Below are 26,259 nucleotides of genomic sequence, written 5' to 3'. Positions count from 1 at the left end.
TTGTTTTTGTGTGTTTCGGCGTGCGTGCGTGTGTGTCTGTGTGTGTCTGTGTGTTTTGGTGTGTATCTACATATTCGTGTGTCCGTGCATACACGCGTATGAGCATGTGTGCATGGCATGCGTACATGCGCTGTGGAGAGAGAGATTGTGTGGATAAGACAGCGTGTTGTGGGTGGGTGGTCGAGCAGCCAATCAGAGTATGTCCACCACACCTGTGTGTGTGTGTGTGTGTGTGTGTGTGTGTGTGTGTGTGTGTGTGTGTGTGTGTGTGTGTGTGTGTGTGTGTGTGTGTGTGTGTGTGTGTGTGTGTGTGTGTGTGTGTGTGTGTGTGTGTGTGTGTGTGTGTGTGTGTGTGTGTGTGCGCGCGAGGCGTGGTATGGAGGAGAGGGGAGGGATTGTTGGCACTCCTGCCAACAATCCTTATGTCCTCAGGGCAGGGCTGCAAAACATGCCATGCCATACTGACCCCCACAGGCAGAGAGAGAGAGAGAAAGAGAGAGAGAGAGAGAGGGGGGGGGGGGGGTGGGAGGAAAAAAATACATCTCCCCAAAGCAACTGCCCCATGTCGAGGGTGACAGCGAGTGAGCATAGGGGAGGTACAGGCAGGCAGGCGGGGCACAGTGGAGGCTCTTCTCTCTCTCTCTCTCTCTCTGTCTCTCTCTCTCTCTCTCTCTCTCTCTCTCTCTCGCTCTCTCTCTCCACTGGGGACTTGCCATAGCTGGTGGCATTCTGTGCAAATCTGCTTTCCTCACCCACATGCCTCCAGAATCATTGCCCCGCTCCTCAAGGGGAATGAAATGGAGGACATGTGTGTGGGACATCTTCAGGCACCTGCATGCTGACGTACTCCACAAGGCAAGGAATTTAGGGAACGGAGAATGGAGAGGACAGACAGACAGACAGACTGACTGACTGGTGGTGAAGGGTAAGAGCCTTTGACACCTTTGGGCATCTTTGGCCTGCGCGTCCCAAAAAACAGGCTGTTCCCTTTTTACGAGCCAAGTCCTCACAGCACGTTCGCATGTTGAGAAGTGAGTGCCCAGCAGCACGTGGCGACGCAGTTCAGCTTCCATAATGATGGAGGGCGGGAAAATCAGCGCTGACGCAACTCTGTAAGAGGACAGTCTGCCATGGGCCCGTGACTGACTGCCGCTGAATGCAGTGTGTGAAACACTGTCAGCAGTGCTGCAGGAATATATACTGATATTGAATGTAAAATGGAAGATTAAGGCTGTATTTCCTCCCTATTAGGAACTGAGTGAAAGGGGGAACTGCATAACAATGGCTCCGGATTACAGGGGATTTCCTATACAGTGTTACACAGCTACATGCTGAAGGGGGGGGGGGGGCTAAATAGATGTATAATGGTGCTTGGAGATTTGGCTCGGTCCACTGTATCTCTGACAGAGAGACTGTTCCAGCTAACAGGAACACTACTGCTTTATTTCAGTAGCCCTCTTAGAGTGAGGGCAACGTAAACACGACCAGACAGGTTTTTCTTATCATTAGAGTGCACAATTATCCCCGTTCTTTCGACAGCCACTTGAGATGTGCAACTCTTGAGTGCACAAAACCAGGCCCTCGACTTTGAAACGTAATGTTTACAAGCATTTGTTTTGTTTCGCGGATGACTTTTCACTTTTTAGTGGGAATTATATTAGGGGGAAATGGCACCAATATTTGAGAAAAGGCTCAACTCATTAATCTGAACGATCGATTAGGAGGAAGTCAGTGTGGCAGTTAATTACAAAGCAGTGGTGAGCCGCACCTGTTCAAATATACAGATGGGAGGCGTGTCCGCTTAAACCGACAGGCGGTATCATTACTGGGAGTCAATTGTAAATGAGACCGAAATAGATGGAGATGGATGGATGTGATGTTGGAGTGATGCCCTCCACGGGTTACGCACCTGACGTGTGCGCACGTGTGCACGCGCCCGTTCCCGTTCCAAGCGAGCGCTTGAGTAAGTGAAGGGGCTATCAAGTGCATGTTTAGAAATGCACTCACGCAGATGCATGCACATGCACGTGCAGGCCCACACATTTGGCAAGAGATGTGCACACACACATACACAATTGTTCGCACACAACACATATACACATAATCACACGTAATTACCTGTCAAATGAGAGATGTGGCTTCCTATGAGTAAATGAAGTGATTAATATTCACGAGGAGGTGAAATGAGAGGCCGGCGTTTGGCTGATTAGAAGTTAAGATATTCACCATCCCCACTGCCTCTTTCATTACAAAATCACTATGACAAGATGGAAAATTACATACAGTATGGGAACAGAACAGATACTGTAGGAAACGAGACCAGACGAGAAACATCTTAAAACCAGTAGTACAGTGGCCTATACTGTTGAACATTTGGAGAGTCATTACAGTGGCTAATGAGAGACACGTCACCATGTTAGAGGATTTAATCTCTTTTCTGACAACCCAAGCTAAAGGACTCATCGCTGGGTGATGGTTCTGTCGGATGTTCAGATTCAGACGAGTGGAAATGTGGGTGGAAGAGGTGACATCTCTCTTAATCACATTCCCAGCCTTTATTTGCCCTGGGTGAGGGGAGTGTTGAAAAGACAGAGAATGTGCTAACTGCCACCACACACTCAACTGTCACTGTAAGCGACCTTGTCAATAAATATGGCCGGAAATATATAGGCCACGAAACACGGATGCTGCAGAATTCAATGCTGAAGGGACATTGGTATTTATAAGGCTATGGGTAGGCGATATGCCCTCGGTTGGATAATCTTGGGTAACAACAAATGCCGGTGATGATCTTCTATGTATGCCTTTATTTGCCCTGGATGAGGGGATTGATGAAAGGACCAAGAGAGGGATGTCTGATAACCCCTTGGTAACCCCTGATAACTGTTAACCACACAGGTTGATATAGTAACAGACAGTAGCAGTGACCAATCAGTGCAAGCAGAAGTGCATCTGCGCTCTGAACTGTGAGTGGCCTTGCTGTGGAATTTACTCAGCATGTAAAACGTGGCCACCACGTTTGCTGCACTGATCAAATGTCTTCTCCTTGACTACATTTTCGCCCGGGCATTGCTTGATGTTGATTACTGAGGGTAAAAATCTCAACTGTCATTCTTCAACGAGAAGAGACGAGATTTACTTTACTGTCAACACAAATATTTGCCATGACATTCAATGTCCTACAGCATATTATTATGGAACTAAGGAATGTGCATTTGATTCTTCTTGAATAACCTTGCATGCCGAAATTGTTTGTAATACACAATGAAATCCTGAGTGTTAACCACTTAAGCCATATACTTTGTCGTACGATGAATAGTAAAAAGACTTGCTGATCTACAACCTCTCATCGTGTCACATCACAACGCGTTGTGAGCTGCCAGATCTACATGCACATGTGATTACCTTGCTTATTGTAAGTCGCTGTGGATAACAGCGTCTGCAAAATAGTATAATAATAATTGTAATTGGATAAATGAACACTTTACTGTAGTGGAATGCTCAGTGATACTACTAATGCTGCACCTGCTCTAACAACATCACAGTGTCAGAGCAGATTTCACTCCACCATCTCTTTGGCTTCTCCTGTTTCTCCTTCGTCTCTCTCACTCTCCTCTCTTCCAGCCTCTCTTTCTCTTTCACTCCCTTGTACTTTCCATCTCCCTCTCTTCTCTCTCCTTTATTCATAAAGTTCTATGCCTCTCCACCTTCTGTTCTACTATCTCTCCTCCCTCCCTGCACTTTACCTGACAACTCTCCTCCTGTTCCACATTCTCTCTCTCTCTCTCTATGCTCTCTTCCCTGCTCCTTACTCCTCTCAGTAGGGCCCATTGCTCTGTCTGCCTGGCCTCCCTCTGTGCCTAAAACAGAGAGCATGTCTACAGCTGGTCGATGTGAACCGGCTGGGCAGCCCCGGAGCCCTCATAAACAGGAACCTAATGGTGTCCCTGGGCTGCCGAGAGGCCTCACATTAAGATAATTAGGCAGAGACAGGGTGCCGCAATGAGGCTCTTGAGAGAGAGAGAGAGAGAGAGAGAGAGAGAGAGAGAGAGAGAGAGAGAGAGAGAGAGAGAGAGAGAGAGAGAGAGAGAGAGAGAGAAGGAGGTGCTGTCTTGATGGTCTGAGCTGTGTCTTTACTGTGCTTCTGTCTTCCTTCTTCCTGGAGCCTGAACATCAGGGACCACATGGGACTTACACTATTGAAATCACTCAACTGTGGCTGGAACTAATTTGGAGATTTTTTCTTCCCTCAGACTAGTGCATACCCGCATTAACACCCACCAACCATCACACCCACCAAGGTGTTGGGACCGCCACAGTGACTACAGATGTCATAGAACTACGCCATTGCCATCCATCCAAGGTATATGGGACCATGTCTGCGACTATAGATGCCGTGGCAAAAAGGCGGATAAACAGTATACATTTGAGGAAAGTTAATCTACTTCCTCTCTCCCTGCATAAGCCAATGGTCAATGTCCATGTGCAAATTCAGATCAATTGGTTAACCCACTGAGGAGAAAATGGATGAGGACAGATGGATGGACTGACAGTTTTGTTCATTTTATAGGATTACAGTAAAACAAAGTCCCAGTGTTCATAATTTGCTTGCTGTGGGATGTGAACATTTGTTTTCAACATTACAAATATAGTAGCCTGAGGCAACGAGCTCAATCGAAGGTCTTGAAGGGCGGATCCAAACACAGCCGCCCGGATTTGTGCGGGGCTTCCTATTGCTTCACCAATCTTCACCAAATCAGACTGAATTTGGTAGAGTGGGTCACATAATATGTCTTCCTATAGTGTTTAGCATTGTAGCGATAACAATGCTTCCTTACAAAACGGCCAGGACTGTGAAAAATATCAACAAATATTACACCCTAAGTTATTGCTCAGGATAAACAGAGTGAATGGCGCTCGGGTGGCCGCAGGGGTAAAGTTCCTGCCCACAACCGTGACTAAGGATTCTAATCACCCGCGATGCCTCTGGCTACGCCAGGTGTTCCAACGAACACAATTGGCCATGAGCGAATGTGGGAAGCCGGGCGGGAAGGGCAATCTCTGCCACTGCACTAGCAACTCCTAAGGGATGGTCAAGGTGCCTGTTCAGCAGGGAGAAACACTATTACTACTACTAGTAGGTTGGAGAGTGTTTTCCTCTTCATGCGTTATACCCACCCCTCCATGAAACTCCTTATTGTCAGGTGAAAAGAAGTGGCTGGTGACTCCTCTCAGGGCCCATTGCCCATTCCTCTGTACCTAAAACAGAGAGCGTGTCTACAGCTGGTCGATGTGAACCGGCTGGGTAAGATACGAGCTTGTCCTACAAGTTGTATGGCTGGGAGACCACCCGAGGGCTGCTAATTCAGCTTTCCAACCTGCCAGTTTCAACATTGGTGATACTGTATAAGTCACATTGTATCTTCTTCTGAAAACTCTCAAATGTAAAATGCAACACTGCAAAGCTGAGATTGAAAAAGGGTCACGACTCGACTGTGACCAAATCCCTGGAGATGTAACTAACTCACCGCTGCACTGTGTGGTTCTCTGGCTCTGGTTGAGAGAGACACACTGCCTGCCAGCTCCCACCCCCCATCTGTCCGACAATGTGATGTGACACACGAAGGGTCGGATGACAGCGCAGGAAGACGAGGTCACATAGTCACCTAGTTTTTAACGAAGGACCTGCTCAGCGCTGCAGACGTGCAATTGACAGGAGCGTACATGGCATGCCTGCACGCTTGTATGCATATGTCTACAGTATACAGACAATGACACACGCGTACATGCAACTTACACAGACACATACCCCCATACACACATCAAACCCCTTCCTGTGCCACGAAATGGTACACACACACACACACACACACACAGACACACACACACACACACACAGACACACACACACACACACACACACACACACACACACACACACACACACACACACACACACACACACACACACACACACACACACACACACACACACACACACAGTTATCATTACCTATGATGATGATGTGGGACATCAACATTTTAGCATTTTTTCCTTTTTTTTCCCTTTTATCCCAAACCTGCATATTTTCTGAATATTTTCCTAATTGAAGGCCCAACTCATGCGCACGCACGCACACACACACCGTAGTAGTGTCTTGCCGACAGTGCTTTTCCTCATGCCAGTACAGTCTCAGAAGCAATTACCTATTAAAATTTCATACTTCCCATCTCTGCATGTTTAGAAAGATTATAACTGCGTGAGAGGTAATTAAGTCTAATGGCAAATTGAGTCATGAATACAGAATTGTGTGTGTCACTTTTCTCAAACTAGTGCTCTACTGCAGTGCATAGCAAATGAAGGCACATTCACACAAATAATTGGCATCTCACAGCAAACTGAGGGAAAAACTCTGTTTGCAATAATCCATAAAACAGCAGTTATTCACCAGATTCGCAGAAGCCTTCGCAGAAGCCTCTTCAAGGGCACACATTATGTTCAGTTAAACTAATACTAGCTACTGCTTTGTCCAATAGACCTGTTGTTCTCAACTCCATTCCTCAAGTCCTAGACTGCTGCTAGACTTTGAATTGTATTGGGATGTTATGTAGTAACAATCTGTTACTTCAGACTATACTGCAAGCATTTAAATGCATTAATCTGATGTCCCAGATTAGGTAATACACTTTTCCCCAATTAGACAACTACAATGGAAAACCTCATGTTCTATGTTGTAGGCGTGGCCGAGACTATGTTTTCGCCCCTGTCCATCCGTCCGTCTATGTATCCGTCCGTCTATGTACAGCCAATCTCACCGTTGGCCCGATCAACGTGAAACTGTGCACACACATGGAGGTCAGAGCAGAACCTCTGCCCCAAAATAGTCACAAAATGCCTCAAAATGCGTCAGATTGCCGTGAAACTTTGCACATTCCCACCATTTCCCACTAGGCCAAGGAAGAAATGCCACCCTACATTTTTCAAATCGACCTCATGGCACTATAAAAGGCTGATTCATGTTTTGGCCTATAACTCTTGAACCGTAGGTCATACAATCAAAATTATTTTTTGATTGCATGTCCATTTCCATCTGACAATTTACGCCATGTTGCGTTTATTTTTCTACTACTCCTATTGCTTTTGTCCAAACCTCACCCAAATTGGTACACATTATCTCTGTAGTCATGTGATCAAGATGCATCTGTCAGATTTGTCAGATTCTATTCCGATTGACTATAATTGGTTTTCAAAGTTTGCTGGAGGGGCCCGTTTTGCACGACATGCTACAAGCACCGCTGGACTAATCAGCGGGAAACTTTGGACGCACACTCCCAGTAAGCTAAGGAAGAATCTCCACCCAATTTTGGTTCTCAAATCGGCCAGTTATAGCGCCACCATGAGAAAGATTTGTTTTTGGTAAATGCATTTTTTGTTACTCTTACAGATTTTATCCAAACCTCACACAAATCGGTATACATTATATCTGTAGTCATGTGATCAAGATGTATACGTCACATTTCTCACATTCCATTACAATTAGCTATTTTCGGCATCCAAAGTTTGTAGAGGTGGCCGTTTTGCACAAAATGCCATACATCGGGGCGCCCGCTGGCCTAGCAGTCCAGGCGCATACCACATATGCTGGTAATCCAGCTTGACAGTGTGTCGCAGGTTCGACTCCCGATCCCGCCAACCTTTGCTGTGTGTCACCCCCCCATCTCTCTCCCCATTTGTTGTCAGCCTTCCTATCAATAAAGCCCCAAAACATATCTTAAAGGGTAAGACCACTTTGGTAGAGGTTTGGGTTGTGTAGTTACCTTGCCATGATGTAACTCCAAAGGTGGGCAAGAAATCAAAAATAATTGCTCCATTGATTAGAAATTGATAATTCAAAATATGCTCCTCATTGACTTACATTGTACGGTAAAACAGCTCTCAAAGTCACTCTTTTAGCACATAAATGAACCAAAACATAGCTGATTCAGATAATACAGAGCATCACCAAACCCAGTACTGTTTTTTTTAAAAAAAATTATGTCAACTTCCTGTTGATTTTACTATTTGAAGATCTGGATCCGGATCCGCCGATCCAGTCCGGGTTTTCTACTTATTAAAAATGGCAAAATCAACAGGAAGTTGACATTTTTATTTAAAAAAAAAACAGTACTGGGTTTGGTGATGTTCTATATTGTCTGAATCAACTTTGTTTGCGTTCGTTTTTGTGCTAAAAGAGTGACTTTGAGAGCAGTTTTACCGTACAATGTAAGTCAATGAGGAGCATATTTTGAATTATCAATTTCTAATCAATGGAGCAATTATTTTTTATTTCTTGCCCACCTTTGGAGTTACATCATGGCAAGGTAACTACACAACCCAAACCTCTACCAAAGTGGTCTTGCCCTTTAAAGAGGTGGTGCCATGGTTTTGCACTTTTTCTGTTTTTCATGTGTCTATGAGGTTGATAGAACTTCATTAAGCCCCCTGGTGGTGTTTTTATGGTGGTTTATGTCTTCTCTGACTATTGAGTTTCTTCCTGGAGGCTGAAACCTTGAGGGTCAAACGTGCCAATAGAAAAACAGCACTTTAATGACACAGTAAAATTATACCCTCCCCCTCATTATCATAACACAACAGGTGTGGGCATGAGGAAGAGGAGGGACTAAGACAGGTGGGTGGTGCTAAGGTGGTGGAGGAGATGCTAAGGTGAGAACCAGGTATATTTCATGAACTGGAGGCGTGTCCACATAAAAACATAATTTTAACACTTTCTCCTAGTATAACCATAATACCTGATGATTATGTTTGAGGGGGGGGGGGAAATCACCGAAAATCACAGCACCCCGTCTTTAATATAAAATGCCATACATCATGAATGCAGCGCCCGATTGCTGGAAAACTCAGAAGGAGCGAGTGCATTTTCCGGCAGCGGCTGCTGCCGCGGAACTGCCGGTGGAGGAGCGGCAGCTGCCGGCAGTGACTGCCGGCGGTGGAGCGGCAGCTGCCGGCGGAGCAGCGGAACTGCAGCGGAACTGCCGGTGGAGGAGCGGCAGCAGCGGAACTGCCGCGGAACTGCCGGTGGAGGAGCGGCAGTCAACTTCTTTTTTCCGCCGATAAAGTATAGTTTTGGACCATGACGGAGGCGCGCCGACTCAGCAGACCTTGAGGCCAAGGAGTCGCGCCCGAGCGCCTCCAGGCGCGAGTGCCCGCGACGACCGGCCGATGGTCTGCTAGTCGACTAAGCGCCGTCCGAGTTATGTACCGATAGGCACAGAATCGTAAATAATATTGGTGGGGACTGCGTTACACAAACGCAGCACACTCCCAAAGCTGGCGCCGCCGGCAGCTCCGCGGCAGCAGCCGCTGCCGGAAAATGCACTCGCTGTCCCTCGGAAAACTTGCACGAACATTACCACTAAGCCTCCATCCCAAATTTTTCAAATCTCCTCATGGTGGCGCTACAACAGCCCACTTCATGTTTTGGCCTATAACTCTTGAACCGTAGGCCTACAATCAACATCTTTTTTTCCCTGGATTCCTTGGATCATGATGCAACTTATAGGCCCTGTTTGTGCCAGATTACGTTTTCTGGCACTTTTCTTCAAAACACAGTTTTTGCTCCTACAGATGTTGTCCAAAACTCACACACATTATCTCTGGGGTCATGTGATCAAGATGTTAGATTTTTCAGATCCCATTCCAATTGGCTATGACCAAAGTTTGCAGGCCCTGGCTAGGCAGACCGGCCTGGCGGAGACCTTTGCTCCGACTCAGAGCACACTTTTCTAGTTATTCTCTGTCTTTTGTGTGACACTGTTTGTCTGTATACCAGTATGTCATTTTGTGTTTGTTAATTATCTCAGCCAGGCCAAAGGCAGGACAGAGGTTATGTTTTCACAAAAAATGCCCTCCAACTCAACCCAGACAGTCCTCATTATAGGCCTTGAGAACATAATGTGGAAAAGTACAGCATTGTATTGTTCCTCTAGAAGCAAATTGTATTGAACCATTGCCAAAATAAGATCCTCATTAACAACTACACTTTTTTTTGTTGAAAACAAAAGTTTTTTTGTTAAAGGTTAAAGCACTATATTCTGATAGTAATCATTGCTATAGAGTGTTTGATCAGTAACAGGGGTCTCCCAGTCCCTCCAGCTCTTTAATAAACAGGTGGGTTGCACATGTTCAGCCAATCAGGAGAGAGTATCAGCTTAAAATGTAAAGTTCCTGTTTTGGCTGCTCATTTCTATGTGTCATCACTTCCATTTTCACGTGTTTATCCTGTGTGAGTTCTCTCTCCTGATTGGATAAAATTGGTATTCTGACCTGAAAATGTGTTTTCTGTTGTTTACCAAAGGAGAGACAATACAAAGAGACTTCTGTTACTGAACAAACACTCTATAGCAATGAGTACTATCAGAATATAGGGCCATTTAACACTTATTTTACCAAAAACTAAATATCTCTTACCCTACCTTTGAAGTACAGCACTTTGGTCAGCACTGGTTGTTTTTTAAACATGCGTTATAAATAAAGGTAACTTGTCTTGACTTGACTATTCTGGGCATGTCGTAATGGGCAAAAATTAGGCAAAAAACAGGCAATGGATAAAGAGTTTTGGAGTAGGGTGAAAAGAAGGGGGCCATGAATAGAGCCCTGGGGGACCCTGGTCAACGAAGTAGGGCTAAGTTGTTAACAAACACACAACACAGGTCACACATTACACCAGTTCTTGCTGTGTTACACTGGTTACCCATCGACTGAAGAAAAATTATTTAATCACATATAAAGCACTTCAGGTTGGTCTCAAATTACTTATAGCTGAAATATTGTACCTTCAGGACAATGTGAGATCGCTTAGGTCGACAAAAGCATTCTTACAGTCCCAAAATCGAGGCTAAAAACTAAGGGTGTAGCCTGCACTCTTTGGAATCGTGTGTGCGTTCGCGTGTCCCCACATAATCTTGCAAACTACTAGACTGATCAGCGTAACGGCGCACACAGCCAGCTGGCCAATTTCCACACTATGTTAACCTTGTGAATTTCTAATCGCAGATTAGATCCAGGCTATGGGATATGTGTCTGCAAGAATATGGAGTGGAACTAGCCACTGTCCATCCACCATATGGAATCTACTACTAGCTGATTACAAAGAGAGAGAGAGAGAGACAACGTTCAATTCAAGGCCACATCTGATTAACACCAAATAAACATGACAATAAACATGATGACAACACGCATGTGTCCTGGCAGAGATTTGCGTTCCACAGAGTGCTACTTTTTTTTTATTTATACTGCACTTTTAAGTTAAATAAAAATCACATAGCCAACTCCCTCATCCACTGTGCATTTGAAACAAAAATCACAAAAGCGTATTCCAAAACAAATTCTGCTTCAGTTTTACTTGAGAGAAAGAAAGCTCTGCTGTCCTTCAGACCTCTGAAAAAAGCTTAGCTTCAGTCAGCCTCAATGTAACCACGAAGATCCGTCGCCTGCTGATATTGTACAGACTGCACCCCTCTGTCTTCCTGTTCCTCTTGTTCTATCCCTCTCTTCTTTCTCCACCTCTCTTGTTCCTTCTCTTTCATCTCCCCCCTCTCTCTATCTCTCTCTCTCTGTCTCTCTTTCCCGTCTCCATTCTTCCCCTCCTTTGTGTCTCTGTGCTCTTTGATTCTGAAAGCACAGCGACTCGACATTCTTGTCTCTTGAAGGATTCCAACAAAGTCTCTTGGTTTTGAGACCAAACATGAAAGCCTGGCAGCTGGCCTTGATGGGGATCGGTGGGCTGGTTGGTGGAGGGAGGCTCAACTATTCTGTGTTTGTGTGGCTCTCGCTTTGTGGCACAAGCGAGAGCCACTGAAGTGTCACAAGCGTCAATGGTGCCAACACCCCTGTCCCCCTTCCATCCCCTGGAGCAAGTGTCATCATTGGACTCGAAGGGCAGCTTAATAGTGAAGCTCCTGCAGTATACATGCAGAGCCCTACCAAAACAGGATGTCTTTTTACAGAGTGGCACCTAGGGGTCATGCTGTCTAAACTATTGGTTTTCAAAGTGGGGTCTGGGGACCCCAGGGGTCCCTCATAGGGTTCCAGGGGATCCCCAGCTAAATGTGTTAATATAGCATAGCTTGTAGATCAGCTATTTAAGAAGAAAATGGAAATATTTGGGGAAATTGTGAATACTTTTGAAACATTTTAACAACACAAATCTTGTATGGGCACACATTATGTTCAGACGGGGATATGCGTCACAGGCTTGCAGCATCAAGTCTGAGATGCACATTGGAGCCACGCTGTTGCCATGTGGATCCACATGATTCAATTGGGTTTGTATCACTAATTGATCATGTGCGTCTTGCTTGTATTCTGTGAGCGATATGTGATGAGGGTTGAGGGTTATCATCATACGGAGAAACCTAGATGCCGGGAACTGAGGCTCTGCTAGTTGTTCCGCTACGCTTCAGTAAACATTGCATCAAGCAAAAATGTGAATATGAATAGCATATGAATATGAATGCTATAGCAGCTGGGGTCTTCCTTGTTTGCTTCGCAGAGTTTTTTTTGTGTGTGGCAGTCACATGCAGGAGTCCCAAAGGGATTTCCACCTCCTAAATAAGCCAGGGGAGGCCTCCAGCCAGACCCGATTCACAGATGCTGGTAATAGGGCAATCTAGCCATAAGCTATAATCAATACGCCTTTTGCACTTAAAATAGATCATCCGTTCACTACACCTGAGCAAACTCCCCTTCTGCTGGTGCATGTGTGTGTGTGTTTGTGCACGCACGCACGCATGCCTGCTGTGTGAGTGTGCGGCTGTGCGCACGTGTGCACTGTTCCCATTCACCCCAGCATTGGTCTTTACACTGTAATTACTTCTCTTCTCCACCTCTTACTTACTGTATATCCTTCCCACTGGCAGCGCTCTCTATGAAATACTAACCCTACCTCTCTCATTCTATTTATATTCTGTCAATCTCTTAGCACAACAATAGCGTGTCCCTATTTTCTCTCTCAACCTCTTTCTCTTTCTGTGTGATGAATCGTCTCCTTGGCCAATGGAGGGAACCTGTAAACCAATCAGAGGGCTCCCAGGAGGATCCTGTCAGATGACAGAGGTTAATAGCATTCCACATGATTACCCACAAACTCTGGGATTAGAGGGTTGGGTTTGGGCAGGTTCCACATCGGTGGTAATAATTACTATTCCACAGTGTTGTCCTTCCTGGTTGTCACAGGTGATAGGACTCTCTTCTCTTCTCTTCTCTTCTCTTCTCTTCTCAATTCCCCTAAGTGGATAACTGCAGGATTGACCTTATTTATTTTATAATGTTTAATTTAGGTTTGTGTTGCTGGACAACCATGAAACCGTTTCATCTCAAAACAAACACAACAAAAGATATCAAAATACAAACCCCAGAAGGATGACAATCAAGGCGCCCAACAACTGCATTGAACCTTAACGTCCACAGAATAGAGCATGGCAGGAAAGGGCAGAACAACAGAATGCATGAATGACAATAAAAAAAGCTCCTCATGCAGAAAACAAAATCAGCTACGGCCCTTTGATTTTCTAACGTGCAGAAACAACCCTACCCTGTGTAACAAAAATGAACACCGCTGTTGAACACAACCTTTCCTCCCCTCTTCTCATGAGATCTGCTTTCATGATGATGCCGATGATACCATCAGTCAGTGGGTGTATTCAGAGTGCTTCATGCTTAACAAGGTTACCTCATCTCTTCTCTACTAGTATAATCAATATGGAAATGCTGCTGTAACATCCACCATTATACATTTCACTCTTACAGACAATCAGTGGTAGTGACCCTCGTTCCCCAGAGCTCTGATAAACACTGAAATGATGGGCCAATATTGAGTTAGCAGAGTAGCGAAACCCTGGCCAATACCAATATTGATAGTGTGCTATTTATTTTTCCATTGATATAACTAAATATTAAAAATAATTGTGATCAATTTTATCTGCAATTTTATCAGGTTATTTGCATACAGTAGGTGAATGAGTCTGTCTTTCTCCCCCTCTCACTTGCCCTCTCTCCCTCTCTCCCTCTCTCTCTCCCTCTCTCTCTCCCTCTCTCTCTCTCTCTCTCTCTCTGTCTCTGTCTCTTTCGCTGATCGAGCTCTGGTCTAACGTCACACACAACCTCCCATCCTTCATCTCTTAATCCCTCTCTCCCTTCCTCATTCCCTCCCTCACTCTCCATATCTCCATCTCTCTCTCTCTCTCTCTCTCTCTCTCTCTCTCTCTCTCTCTCTCTCTCTCTCTCTCTCTCTCTCTCTCTCTCTCTCTCTCTCTCTCTCTCTCTCTCTCTCTCTCTCTCTCTCTCTCTCTCTCTCTTCTCTCTCTCTCTCTCTCTCTCTCTCTCTCTCTCTCTCTCTCACTCACTCGCTGATCGAGCTCTGGTCTGAAGTAACACACAACATTAACGTTGCCTAACAGCAGCGATTTGCGCTGACATCAACCGCTGTCTAACAACACCAGTTTGCATAGAGGTGTAGAGGAATACACCTGGCTTGTTTTGAGACACAATGGCGTGATGGCATCACCATTACCTGCCTAGAGTGAGGGATGCTCACAGGTACTCAACCAGGGAAGTTCATATGATCTTGTTCTCCCCGGTTTTAGGACGCTGTCTGGGTAGCTCAGTCGGTAGAGCTCTCACCTTTGGACCACAAGGTCATGGGTTCGATCCCAGGCACCGCCAACTCAGTGTATGAGTAGCACGGCTTGGGTGCGGCAAGTCGCACGGTAAGTACTGGGAGCTGATGGTAAGTGTGGCGCTGCACCTCAGCAGTCCATCTCCCAGGGGTCTAGCACATTGTAACGGGGATAGACTCCTACGATAGATTCGTCTGATACCGACAATAAGCCTCTCCGACCTACTTACTTACTGACTTAAGGGGAAAATGTGTTGTATTACGCAGCCACTACTCAGTGGAATTTCAGCCCTGAAATCCCTAAATTCCCTAGCAAGATTTAAGAATGACCTTAAATCATGGCCCCATCTCTCTCAACACTAACTGGTCATAGTTAGATCCCTACCCCGGATAGCCCACTCTGCATTGGATTCTTCTCTTAGGGTACCTCTTGTCTTGTATGTATTGCTTCTAACTTTATATATAAGGATTTCATTTGCTTTGTTTCATGCTCTCAAGGCTTTGTTTCATGTCTCAAGGTGGACCACAATGGAAACAAGCTTTGGCTTTTTTGTGTATAATCCATGTTGGCGTTTTCTTTTACACAAGACCTCCCAAATTGAAGGAGGTGCCATGAGATTTGATTGCAGTCAGGAGGAATTATACGCCAAACCTCCTTCAGACTAGATGAGTGTGTCAGCTGCACTCATAAGATAGCATCTGAAAATACATCATCAAGGCTCGTAGAGCGCTTAGATTTTCCTTTTGCTCTGTATTATTGTGTTATCTGTTGCCATTTTGGGGGAAATGAGCACACGAGAAAGCAACAAAGCAAAGCAAGGGGGTGATGCAATCTTGGTGGGATCTGAACACTTTGTACTGCCTGAGATGATTATACTGTGTGTGTATGCGTGCGTGCGTGCGTGCGTGCGTGCGTGCGTGCGTGCGTGCGTGCGTGCGTGCGTGCGTGCGTGCGTGCGTGCGTGCGTGCGTGCGTGCGTGCGTGCGTGCGTGCGTTGCGTGCGTGCGTGCGTGCACACACTCACGCACTTGTAAGTTTGTATTTATAAGAGTACAGTATAGAGCACCGAAGTCCTGACGTCACTCGTTCATCCCCAGGTTTGCGGAAGTAATTTCTCTATGGAGAATAACATTGGGTCATCTTAGAATCGTCTCATATAAGAATTGTGGTCCAAAAATAAACACCGCGTGTCGGCGTTAATGTCAGGGAGGAGGTTCTGTATAGTTTATGATAGTCAGTCACTTATATTTGATACAGTCTGTTTCTGGCGAAAATGTAACTAATTTGGCGGAAGTAACATTAGCGTTTTCTCACCGTCAGTTGATGCTTCATATCCATAAGAGTCAACCCGCCGTGGTCATTTGTTTATTTTTGGAACACAGTTCTTATTTGACGCGATATTAAATACGTCTATGGGATTCAGAACGGGGGTGGAAAACTGCGAACCAGGTAGACAAACAAAGGATGTGTAAATGACGTCAGACTTCGGCGGTCTATTTGGTGATCCATTTGTTGTGTGCGTGTGTGGATGCATACATGTGTGCATGTGTGTATATGTGCACTTGTAGGTGCATGTGTGCGTGCGTGCGTGCGTGTGTGCATGAGCCTGCTAGTACTGTATGTATCTATGTATGCATGTGTATGCATGTGTTATGACTTGCCTGATTTCTTTACCCCCTTTTATTTATTTTCATGAATGTATACACAATGTGTATCTGTCTGTGAGTTGTTTGATCTTTTTTTGTGTAAGAAAATACAAAGCCTAACCAGAACATTACCACGGTAGCCCACGGGACGCAAACAGAAATAGCTGGCATTCACAGCTCTGTATTCTACCACGTTCTTCCCACCATTGCATCACCCATTCTCTCTCTCTCTCTCCCTCTCTCTCCCTCCCGATCTGTCTCTATGTCTCTCTGTCTCTCAGTGTTTCTGTCTGTCTGTCTGTCTGTCTGTGTCTGTGTCTGTGTCTGTGTCTGTGTCTCTCTCTCTCTCTCTCTCTCTCTCTCTCTCTCTCTCTCTCTCTCTCTCTCTCTCTCTCTCTCTCTCTCTCTCTCTCTCTCTCTCTCTCTCTCTCTCCACATCTTAGAAATTATGTGGGCATGGACTGAAATAAAACATTGAATAACCGCTGGATTTGAAGAGCTCTGAAAGGGAGGCGGCGGATCTCCTGTTCGCTTTTCTGCCGTTATGAAACTGTGGGATATCTGGCCAGCGTGAGATAAAAACCCATGCTGACATTTGAAACAAACAGCGAAAACCTGCATGGAATGGTGCTGCGCTGTATGTCTGTTTATGGTCCACTTAGGCTAGATAGCGTGTTGTTTAGACAGATGGTATAGGTTTGGTGTCCTAGTGTCTTTGAAACACTACATTGTTCTCTTTGCACACATACTTATGTGACTATTTACCGTTTCGTATCGTTTCTTGACTAAGGTTCATCTGCTGAATGCCTAAATTGGCAAGAGAAAGAGATGAGCACTTCCCAGTGTTCTTGTATTTCCGCAGTGAGAAGACTACAGTAACACCATGCAGCTGATCTACATCAGTGGTTCTCCACTGGTTTTATACTGTGACCTGAATTTTGCATGTACCATGAAGTTGGCTACCCCTCCCAACATCTTCTATTGAAGGTGTTAGAGAACAGAACAACTGCCCTGCCCAGTGGTTGAGAAACCCTTATACAGATGATTGACGTTCAGTGTTTTCTCTCAAGAGAAGCATTCAGACATTAATCTTTATCCCTTATGCTGTAAATTCCGTTTTGGGCTGTTAATCCGTGATATGACATCAATGCCAGTGACTTGATGGAAACATGGGAACCTCTTCCATCACACAAAGAACCATCCAGATCCTATATGCAGTTTTTATTCTGCTAGATCTCCACTGCAGCCCCAAACAACTGCCAGTGATCTATGTTATGCACAATTCATACAGACAACAGTGGATCTATTCAGGTGCCCAGATGTACACATAAAAAAGCTCGATAAAAAAGAAATGGACGCCCCCAGAAAGCAACACTGAGCTGCCATACATCCCCAGAGGCCTCCTCCCTCCTCTGCCTTTTTCCCTCATTTCCCCCCAAATTGCTCACCTGGGCAGCCACCCTGCAGCACGCTGGCCACGGCCCTGTGAACAATACAGAGAGAAGGGGAGGGGGAGAAATAGAAAGATAATGTGGGGAGGGTGATGAGAGAGAACAGAAAGAGACAATGAAGCGAGGGAGATCATCAGCAAGAAGAGAGGGAGATACAGTAAAGGGGAGACAGAAATGTAGAGAAAGAAAAGAGAAGGTGGGAGATATTTGTTAGCAGGCAGCAATACAATACAGACAGTCAGAATTGTGCTTATCTTGCTGGGTTTAATTATTCAGTAGGTCTGCGCTGCTTCACAGCATCTCCTCGTTTACAATGTCTGGCTTGTGTCACAAAAGTGGAAAATATCGGGATTCCCCCATAATGGCGAGATCTGGTCCTCCTTGTGCTGCTTTAGCTGTACTTATTATATATTATGGCCATTTTCATTTAACTATTGAATAACTATAGATTAGCCTATAGTAGTTTCATTCAGTATGACTATTTGGAATTTTAAACAGCTTGCTTGACTCGAAAAAATTATCAAGACAGCTTGTCTAATAAAATACTAACATTTCAGAGCAACCTCTATTTTTTGTTATAGCTAAGGAGCCTATGGTGTTTTAGAAACAAACCCATCTTAATTGTATAAGACTGAAACCAGCCATTGACAGCTATGACACAAATTGTGCAGACTTTATGGGTTTGATGTTTAATGGTAATGGTGTCACTTATTGTTGCCAGCCTGTCAGACTCATTTAATTCTTATTTTCATCATATATTTCAGATGTACAAAAGATGAACAAAAGAACACCATGTATCAGATTACTGTACTACAATGAGGGAGCTATGAAAGGGGTGGAGGGAGAGAGAGAGAGAGTGAGAGAGTGAGTGAGAGTGTCTCACCTGGACATGTTCTCTCTCTGGGGGCGGTGAGCCTTCTCCAGACCCAGCTTAGTGAAAATCCCCACCAGGGCCATGATGGCCACTACTGCACATATGATATAGACGATCAAGTTCGTCTTGTCCTTGGTGGTGTCGTGCATCTTGTTGATCTTCTTGAAGGGAGTCTGCCCGGTCTTCATCCACACCGGGGGTGTCGTAGTTCTTACAGGTGCTCTGGTCCAGCCGCGACTTCTTGATGGAGCAGCAGAACCTGAAGCCACAGGTGCCGCAGCAGTAGAGATAGTCCCCCGTCTTGCAGATGAACGGCGGGTCCCACTGGCCCATCACGTCGTAGTAGCCCCGACACCTGTCCTCGAGGTGCGGACCCACATGCTCCTCCACCGCCACCACGCTCTCCTCCTCCCTGGAGGAGCCGTTGGAGGTGGCGATCATGACGAATCCGCCGAGGAGACCCGGCTCGCCGTCAGCCTTGCACACGAGGGCCATAACTTTGACCAACAAGTAGCCGAGGAGAAAGTATTTCCCTCTCATCGTGCTCGATCTGTCTCCCCCCCCCCCTGTTCAACTTCACGCGGAAAGGAAAGGACTCGGAGGAAAGATATGATGAAATTATGGATATTATGAAAAGTCCAGAAACATGCGTCCAAGAGGCAGCGCACCGCCATCCGCGGCGATCAGCATCTTCACGAACGCGTCCTCATCCAAAGACGTACGATTACAAAGCATTGGGTCGACTTTTCATGCAATAAACTGTTGCTGTAACCTCAGTTGCCGTTCTCCAAGTGACTGCGCGTTCCCGAACGCTGCGCATATGTAGGCTATGTCCTTTCAAAAACGCATCATGATATATATATGATGTATGAAAAACTTCATATATCCATCGGCGCGCTCTTACGCACGGCAGTGGAGGCAGAAGTGAACCGCACCAACGACGAGAGAGAGCGCATAAAATAACCAGGGGTGTTTGAGACTGGTGCGGGGAGAGGGAGGGAGGGGGGGGAGAGAGAGAGAGAGAGAGAGAAGAGAGAGAGAGAGAAGAGAGAGAGAGAGAGAGAGAGAGAGAGAGAGAGAGAGAGAGAGAGAGAGAGAGAGAGAGAGAGAGAGAGAGAGAGAGAGAGAGACACACACACACACACACACACACACACACACACACACACACACACACACACACACATACACACACACACAGAAAGAGAGAAAGAGAGAGAGAGAACAACAGGGGGAGGGAATGAAGGCTTGCGAATGCTGAGGAGAGTGAGTGAGTGAGAGACTACTGTGAGATCATATGATAATCCTCTCTAAAATGCACACCAATGTTCATTTTAGCTGTCTAAGAAAAACGTGGGAGATTCTTTTTCTTTCTTTTTTTTCACTTTTGCAGTTCTAGGCGTAGGCTGCCTTATGCCTTTGTTATAGAAATCCCAAACTCTAAGAAGCTTAATGTATCGCTTCAGGCAGTAACTGCAGTTTGCACTCTTTCAGGGGCAGAGGCGAAAATCTTGGAAAATCTTGGCGCTTCCCCCAGATGTTTGCAGATCCTGAGGCATGGCACGCTTTAGCCAGATTTAAATGATTTCTGTTTTGAAAGGATTTTCCACACCCGCCATATTCCTCTGTCCAAATTATACAAGGGCAGCGAGCAAACCACATGAGATTGATGTTATTTTGCATACTGTGTTAATCAATTTGAAAGTTGCTGTTAACACTATTGAAAGATGTAGAATAATGTATCCTATTTGCCATTGTTATAATAGGCCTATATAAAACGAACGTTATGGTATACCACAGTCAACCAAACCCAAACCCCCTTGGGATTTTTCACAAACAAAAGAGACAGGCCACAAAAAGTCAGAAACCTTAAGACGAGGTCTGACTAATGAATTGTAAATTGCGGCAGAAAAGGCATGCATGCATTGCTTTTCTTCAAAGTGTCCATATGAAAATAAATAAAACATAATGTGTAAAAGTCAGACATATAGAAGCCTACAGGCTACAGTAGCCTATATTTTCCTACAGCGAGGCACCATTTTCATGTAACCTAATAAATTAATAGGCCTACTGTACCTAACTGAGATAAGCAAACATCAAATTGCTATTATTGATAATAATTTGGTCCTGTCACCAGTATCAGTCCCTGCAGACGATTTCTTCTTTGGTGAAATATTTTCAACTCAGCTGATTTGTATCTTTTCTTTTCTTTTCTTTTCCAAGCATGCAATAATTGCGGTGCAGGCAGTGCAATGCTATAACAACATTGGGACAAGGTGACCGTGTCCCAATGTTTGAATGTCAACGATATGAATGTGTTTGTCAAGTATACTGTACTCGAAAAGGCAACAACTGAAATAGATAGGCTATAAACTGGGGCTAAACCCAATTATTTATTTATTTTATTTTGAACAGTGCATAAGAACTGTAGGCCTATTTAACCCAAGCCTGGGTTAGTAGGGTGCATGTACAGTATGGCACGGTTTGGCGTTCCACTGGATTACTGGACCCTACAGTTTATCTATTCTAGATAATACAGCAGGCATATGCATTTGTATTGAGTCATCATGGAATGATAAACATTCCAGCGCCCTTTGAAAGTGGGCCATCAGATTTGCGTGCTGTGTCACTCAGATTTTTTTTTACCGTATCCGAGCCATACAGACTTATGTCAAAAGATGCCATGCAGCGCCAGTCAGGGTACAGCAGGTTTACAATGGCAAACACATTATGTAACTGCCTCTGTCCAAGGTTCTAATAAAGCCCACAGGCAGCTGTAACTGTCCAGGGTGCTGAACAGCCCTGCCTCTGGCAAAGGTTCAAACAAAGCCCACAAACAGCTGTAACTGTCCAGGTGCTGAACAGCCCCAAGGTTCTGATAAAGCCATCAGACAGAACTGTCCAGGTGCTGAACAGACCTGTCTCTGTCCAAGGTTCTGATAAAGCCAACAGACAGCTATAACTGTCCAAGGTTCTGATAAAGCCAAGAGACAGCTATAACTGTCCAAGGTTCTGATAAAGCCAACAGACAGCTATAACTGTCCAAGGTTCTGATAAAGCCAACAGACAGTCATAACTGTCCAGGTGCTGAACAGCCCTGCCTATGTCCAAAAATCCCTGACCGCCATGACAACCAGGTGGGGGGCAAGCAATGAGAAGAAACGGATTGGGTAGCCTGCAACCTACTAATCATGATCAAATATTGAAGTTAGCTAATTAAACTGTTTAAATCTCAGCTGAGCTGAGATAATAATGATCAATACCTTTTTAATTATTATTATTATTATTATTATTATTATTATTACATTTATTATTATTATTATTATTATTTTTAGAAGCCCGATACCAACGCCTCACTACAGCAAACTATAGGATATACCTGGTTCTCAAAGTGGTGTCCAGGGACTCTCGGGGTTCCTTAGGGAGTTCTAAATGGACCCCTGCAAGTCTGTAACTCTGACAGTATACTGTCAGAGTTAAGGGGGGTCCTTGAAATGTAAACGTTTGAGAACCACTGCCGTATACCATAGATCTAGAAGGTTTTAGAGGTTTAACAATTTGTCAGGAATCAGGATATATTTGCAAAAAACATCCTGCATTAACAAAAAAACAAGTCGATTGTCTTGGATAATCCCTAAAAAAAAGCATGACTGTGTCGCTTGCAAAAATAACTGCACTAACAATGCGTGCTTGTAGACAGTGGTGGAAAAAGTACTCACATGTTTTACTTGAGTAAAAGTATCAATACCACAATGTAGATATACTCCGTTTCAAGTGAAAGTCTGGTATTCAGAATTTACTTTAGCAAAAGTACAAAACTAAAGTATCAAACGTAAAAGTACTCGTTATGCAGAATGTCTCATTTCAAGTTTTCAAAATGTATAAAAATCTTTTGAAAATAGCAGATCTACAAGCTCACAACACCTCAATGTGACACGTGTGAGCTTGTAGATCGGCTATTTTAAAATAGCCTAAATATATATAGAGCTTAAGTGATTAATGTATGTTTAGTAATACAAATCTAAATCTAAAAAGTAACTAGTAACTAAAGTTTTAAAATAATTGTAGTGGAGCATAACTACAATATTTTCCTCAGAGATATCATGTCGAGGATTAGAAGCAAAAGTATTGAAAATTGGACATACTCCAGTGAAGTAAAAAAATACCTCAAAATTGTACTCAAGTACAATACGTGAGTAAATATTCTTTAGTTACTTTACACCACTGCTAGATCAGTTGCTTTTCGCAGGCGACGCAAATTTGCAACCGCACGATGGACTGATAGCGAAAGTAGTCAAACAGGCACTCTAGTCGATCACCCATAGCGAGTTCGTTCGACACTCGACTAGTCAGCACTGCAGCACAACAACAAAAAACAAGTTGTAAATGTGAACGCCTGTATTATTTGCAAAGTGACGCATGAATAAAAGCCGTTTGGTTTGGACAACGCGGTAACAAAGCATGTCCGGGGATAAAGAAGACATCTTTCTGAGGGCCAAACAACGAACTTTCTGCGGACTGAACGAAGGTAGCTGACTGACCGCTGTCATTAGCTTGTGTGGCTAATGCTAACGCACTGTGTCTGTCGCAGTGGTTCTCAAAGTGGATTTCAGGGACTCTCTGGGTTCCCTTAGGAGGGTTTAAATTGACCCCTACCAAGTATGTAACTCTGACAGTGTACAAATGGAACCAAATGGACCCTAACGGGTCCATTTGGTTCCATTTTGTATACTGTCAGAGTTAAGGGGAGACCTTGAAATGTAAAAGTTTGAGAAGCATTGGTATATGGCACTGTCGTCTTGTTCAACACCAGTGGTGGGGAAAAGTACTCAGATATTTTACTTAAGTAAAAGTATCGATACTGCAATGTAGAAATACTTTGTTACGAGTAAACGTCCCAGAATTCAAAATGCACGTTAAAGTAAAGTACAAAAGTATTGGCATCAAAATGTACTTAAAGTACCAAAAGTAAAAGTACAAAAAAAGAAAAGAAAATCTGGTTCTAGATTTGCTATTTTCAAATAGCCGAAGTATATACAGTAGGGATAAAGTGGTTTAATGTATGTTTTGTAATAATAATCAAAACCTACAAAGTAACTAGTAACTAAAGTTTCCAAATCATTTAAGTTGAGTAAAAGTACAATATTTGCCTCTGAGATGTAGTGGAGTAGAAGTAAAAGTATTTTAAAATTGTATTTAGATACAGTAGTACATGTACTGTTACATACATGTTACTTTCCACCACTGGTCGTGACGACACTGTTGCTTTTCCCTTCTTTTTCTTTAGAATTTCTATGGATTTCTGGACTGGACATGAGCTAGTTGTTGACTTGCTATTTTGTTTACAAAATCAAGTGTCTGTCATGTGAACCTTCTCTCTCACACGATCAACCTCTGCATTACTTTAATGAATAAGAATTTCAGCTACTTTGTTTCTAGTTTTTATAGTATACTATACACTACAAACAAGTGTACAAATATATCCTAGCCTACCCCAAAACCTATAGAAAACAAAAGATCTGCCCCAGTCCTTTGGTACCATGATGCGTGAATCCTAGGATTTGTTTTGACAACACAAGCTGATGATGACACATGTGTTCGTGTTCTGGTACCCAGTATAGATACAGGTCGAGTGGGCACCTAAACATTGTGGGCACCTCAATGCTAAATTGGCTATCTTTTCCAACATCTAAAATCTAAAATAAGTATACATGATTTGAACATCATTATTAGACCAGTCCATATATGGGCATATCTGCACGTCCACCACTGACTCTGCCCGCCGCTGCCACTGCATGAATCTTATATATTATATAGTACATTACTTTGTGGGTAAACTGGCTGGCTAGCTGATAAATCTACAACCTACATTGTACAAGGATGAATATAGATCCACTATATTCATCCTTGTACAATGTGTAGGGTATAGATCTATATAGATATTAACATTGATACTATCTAGAGCCGAAGGCTATTATGTTTCATCAAGAATAATAATAGCTTTGTTTGGAGTTGTTGTGGGGTCCAGATATCTTTGCTGTAGAGACTCCGGGCAAGTTGAGCATAGTACTGCAACTGATTTACAGTAGATGTATCACAGATAAAGCATACTGCAACGCCCGACAGCAAAAGGTATTTCAGGATTCCAAGCGTGATAATCACATTAAGCGATGCACTCTTACCCTCATCAACTCATTGATTCATTGCTTGCTTTACCTCTTGTCAGTGCTTCCAGTACTTGCATAAGAGCTTTTCAGGCGGAGAAATTCACTTTTTCCAGTGTTACGTTATTTTCTCTGAAAACAAGCCCCCTGTGCATTTGACTCGAATGATGATTAGTATTGTTTTGAATGCACCATCTGCCACCTGAGAAATCTCTGTGATTTATGTTTGAAGTTTTACTTGCCCAGATGAAGCCACACAAAGCTGCCTCTTCTTATCTCCTGTCATGGGAGCTTTGGAAGCTCCTTTTCAAGTCATCATTTATTTTTTCTTCTCTCTCGCACGCTTCTCTTGTTCAAAGTTGGTCTCTGAAATAGTTCATACGACTGACTGGAGAGAGCGCGAGATTGGATGCTGTACTGCAGAATGTGTTCAGCCTAACACAAAGCTCTGAGAGCGTTTTTTTTCCCCACAGAACATGTAGGAGCTTTATGAAAGCTTGACAAATCGTGTCGCTTGTTGCAGACAGCTACAAAGAAGATGGCTGATAAATGTTCATACTATTCCTGTGTGTGCATATGTGTTTGCACGTTTGTGTACGTTGAAAGTGCACAAACGTGCAAGCAAGCACATATACACACATACTGTACAGGAATATATGCACACACACAGACATACAACGTTCACTACGTTGTATGCCTGAGAGCGCACATTTAGTGTATGAGCGTATGCAATGCTTGTGCCGTATGCATATTTGAGTGCCTGTGTGGTTTGAATGCAATTCCCCTCACACAAGTGAGGGCATAATCTGTACAGAGGTGGGTGCTGTTTTGTCATAGATAAATTGCATGTGTGAGCTGTGACCAAATTCAGAAAATATTGTGTTGAGCTTCTGGAGTTCAGGGTATGTTGGAGAAACATTTTGAGTCCAATAGCCTTATCCAAAGAGAAATATTTTCAGTATTGGCTGATAAAAGTAACATTTGCAGCCTGCCAGAAATCTTTATATTGGTGCATCCCTGTATGTTGAAACTAAGTGTTAAATAGCTCTATATTCCGATAGCAATCATCGCTATAGAGTGTTTGTTCAGTAGGTGTCTCTCCATCTCTCTAGCTCTTTTGTAAACAGAAAATAAATGTTCAGGTCAGGGTGCCAATTTAATCAATTCAGGAGAGAGAACTCTTACCGTTTGTTTGTTTTTTCATTCTGTGCCTGCCTCATGCCTTGGTACCCTACTCACCCGCTGGTCTGCTCATACGTCTGCAGCTAAAGCTCTGTGCATTAATTACCACAACATACTGACACTCCATAGAGGATGATACACAAGGTAATGAGACTTCAGCGCTCTGTAACATAATGACGCCTTTGGAGATGGCAGCGTATTTTGGAGCTGTGTGCTATAGCAGTTTAAAAATGGCCAAGAAGTTGCTCTTCGTGGACTTCTCGTTT

General features: G+C 44.0%; 1 protein-coding gene across 1 annotated transcript in view; it reads left to right on the top strand.

Annotated features, from left to right (window-relative positions):
* Positions 1-22,993: 22,993 nt before the first annotated feature.
* cpped1 (calcineurin-like phosphoesterase domain containing 1) overlaps positions 22,994-26,259 on the top strand; it is a 62,095-nt gene continuing 58,829 nt past the window's right edge. The window contains exon 1 of the mRNA XM_080456269.1: positions 22,994-23,175. Within this exon, the coding sequence (XP_080312395.1) occupies positions 23,109-23,175 (67 nt within the window). The 5' untranslated portion in view covers positions 22,994-23,108. The remainder of the gene's footprint in view (positions 23,176-26,259) is intronic.

Source organism: Gymnoscopelus braueri (assembly GCF_963280865.1).
Source record: "Gymnoscopelus braueri genome assembly, chromosome: 17".
NCBI lineage: Eukaryota > Metazoa > Chordata > Actinopteri > Myctophiformes > Myctophidae > Gymnoscopelus > Gymnoscopelus braueri.
This window is presented reverse-complemented; position numbering and strand designations above follow the sequence as displayed.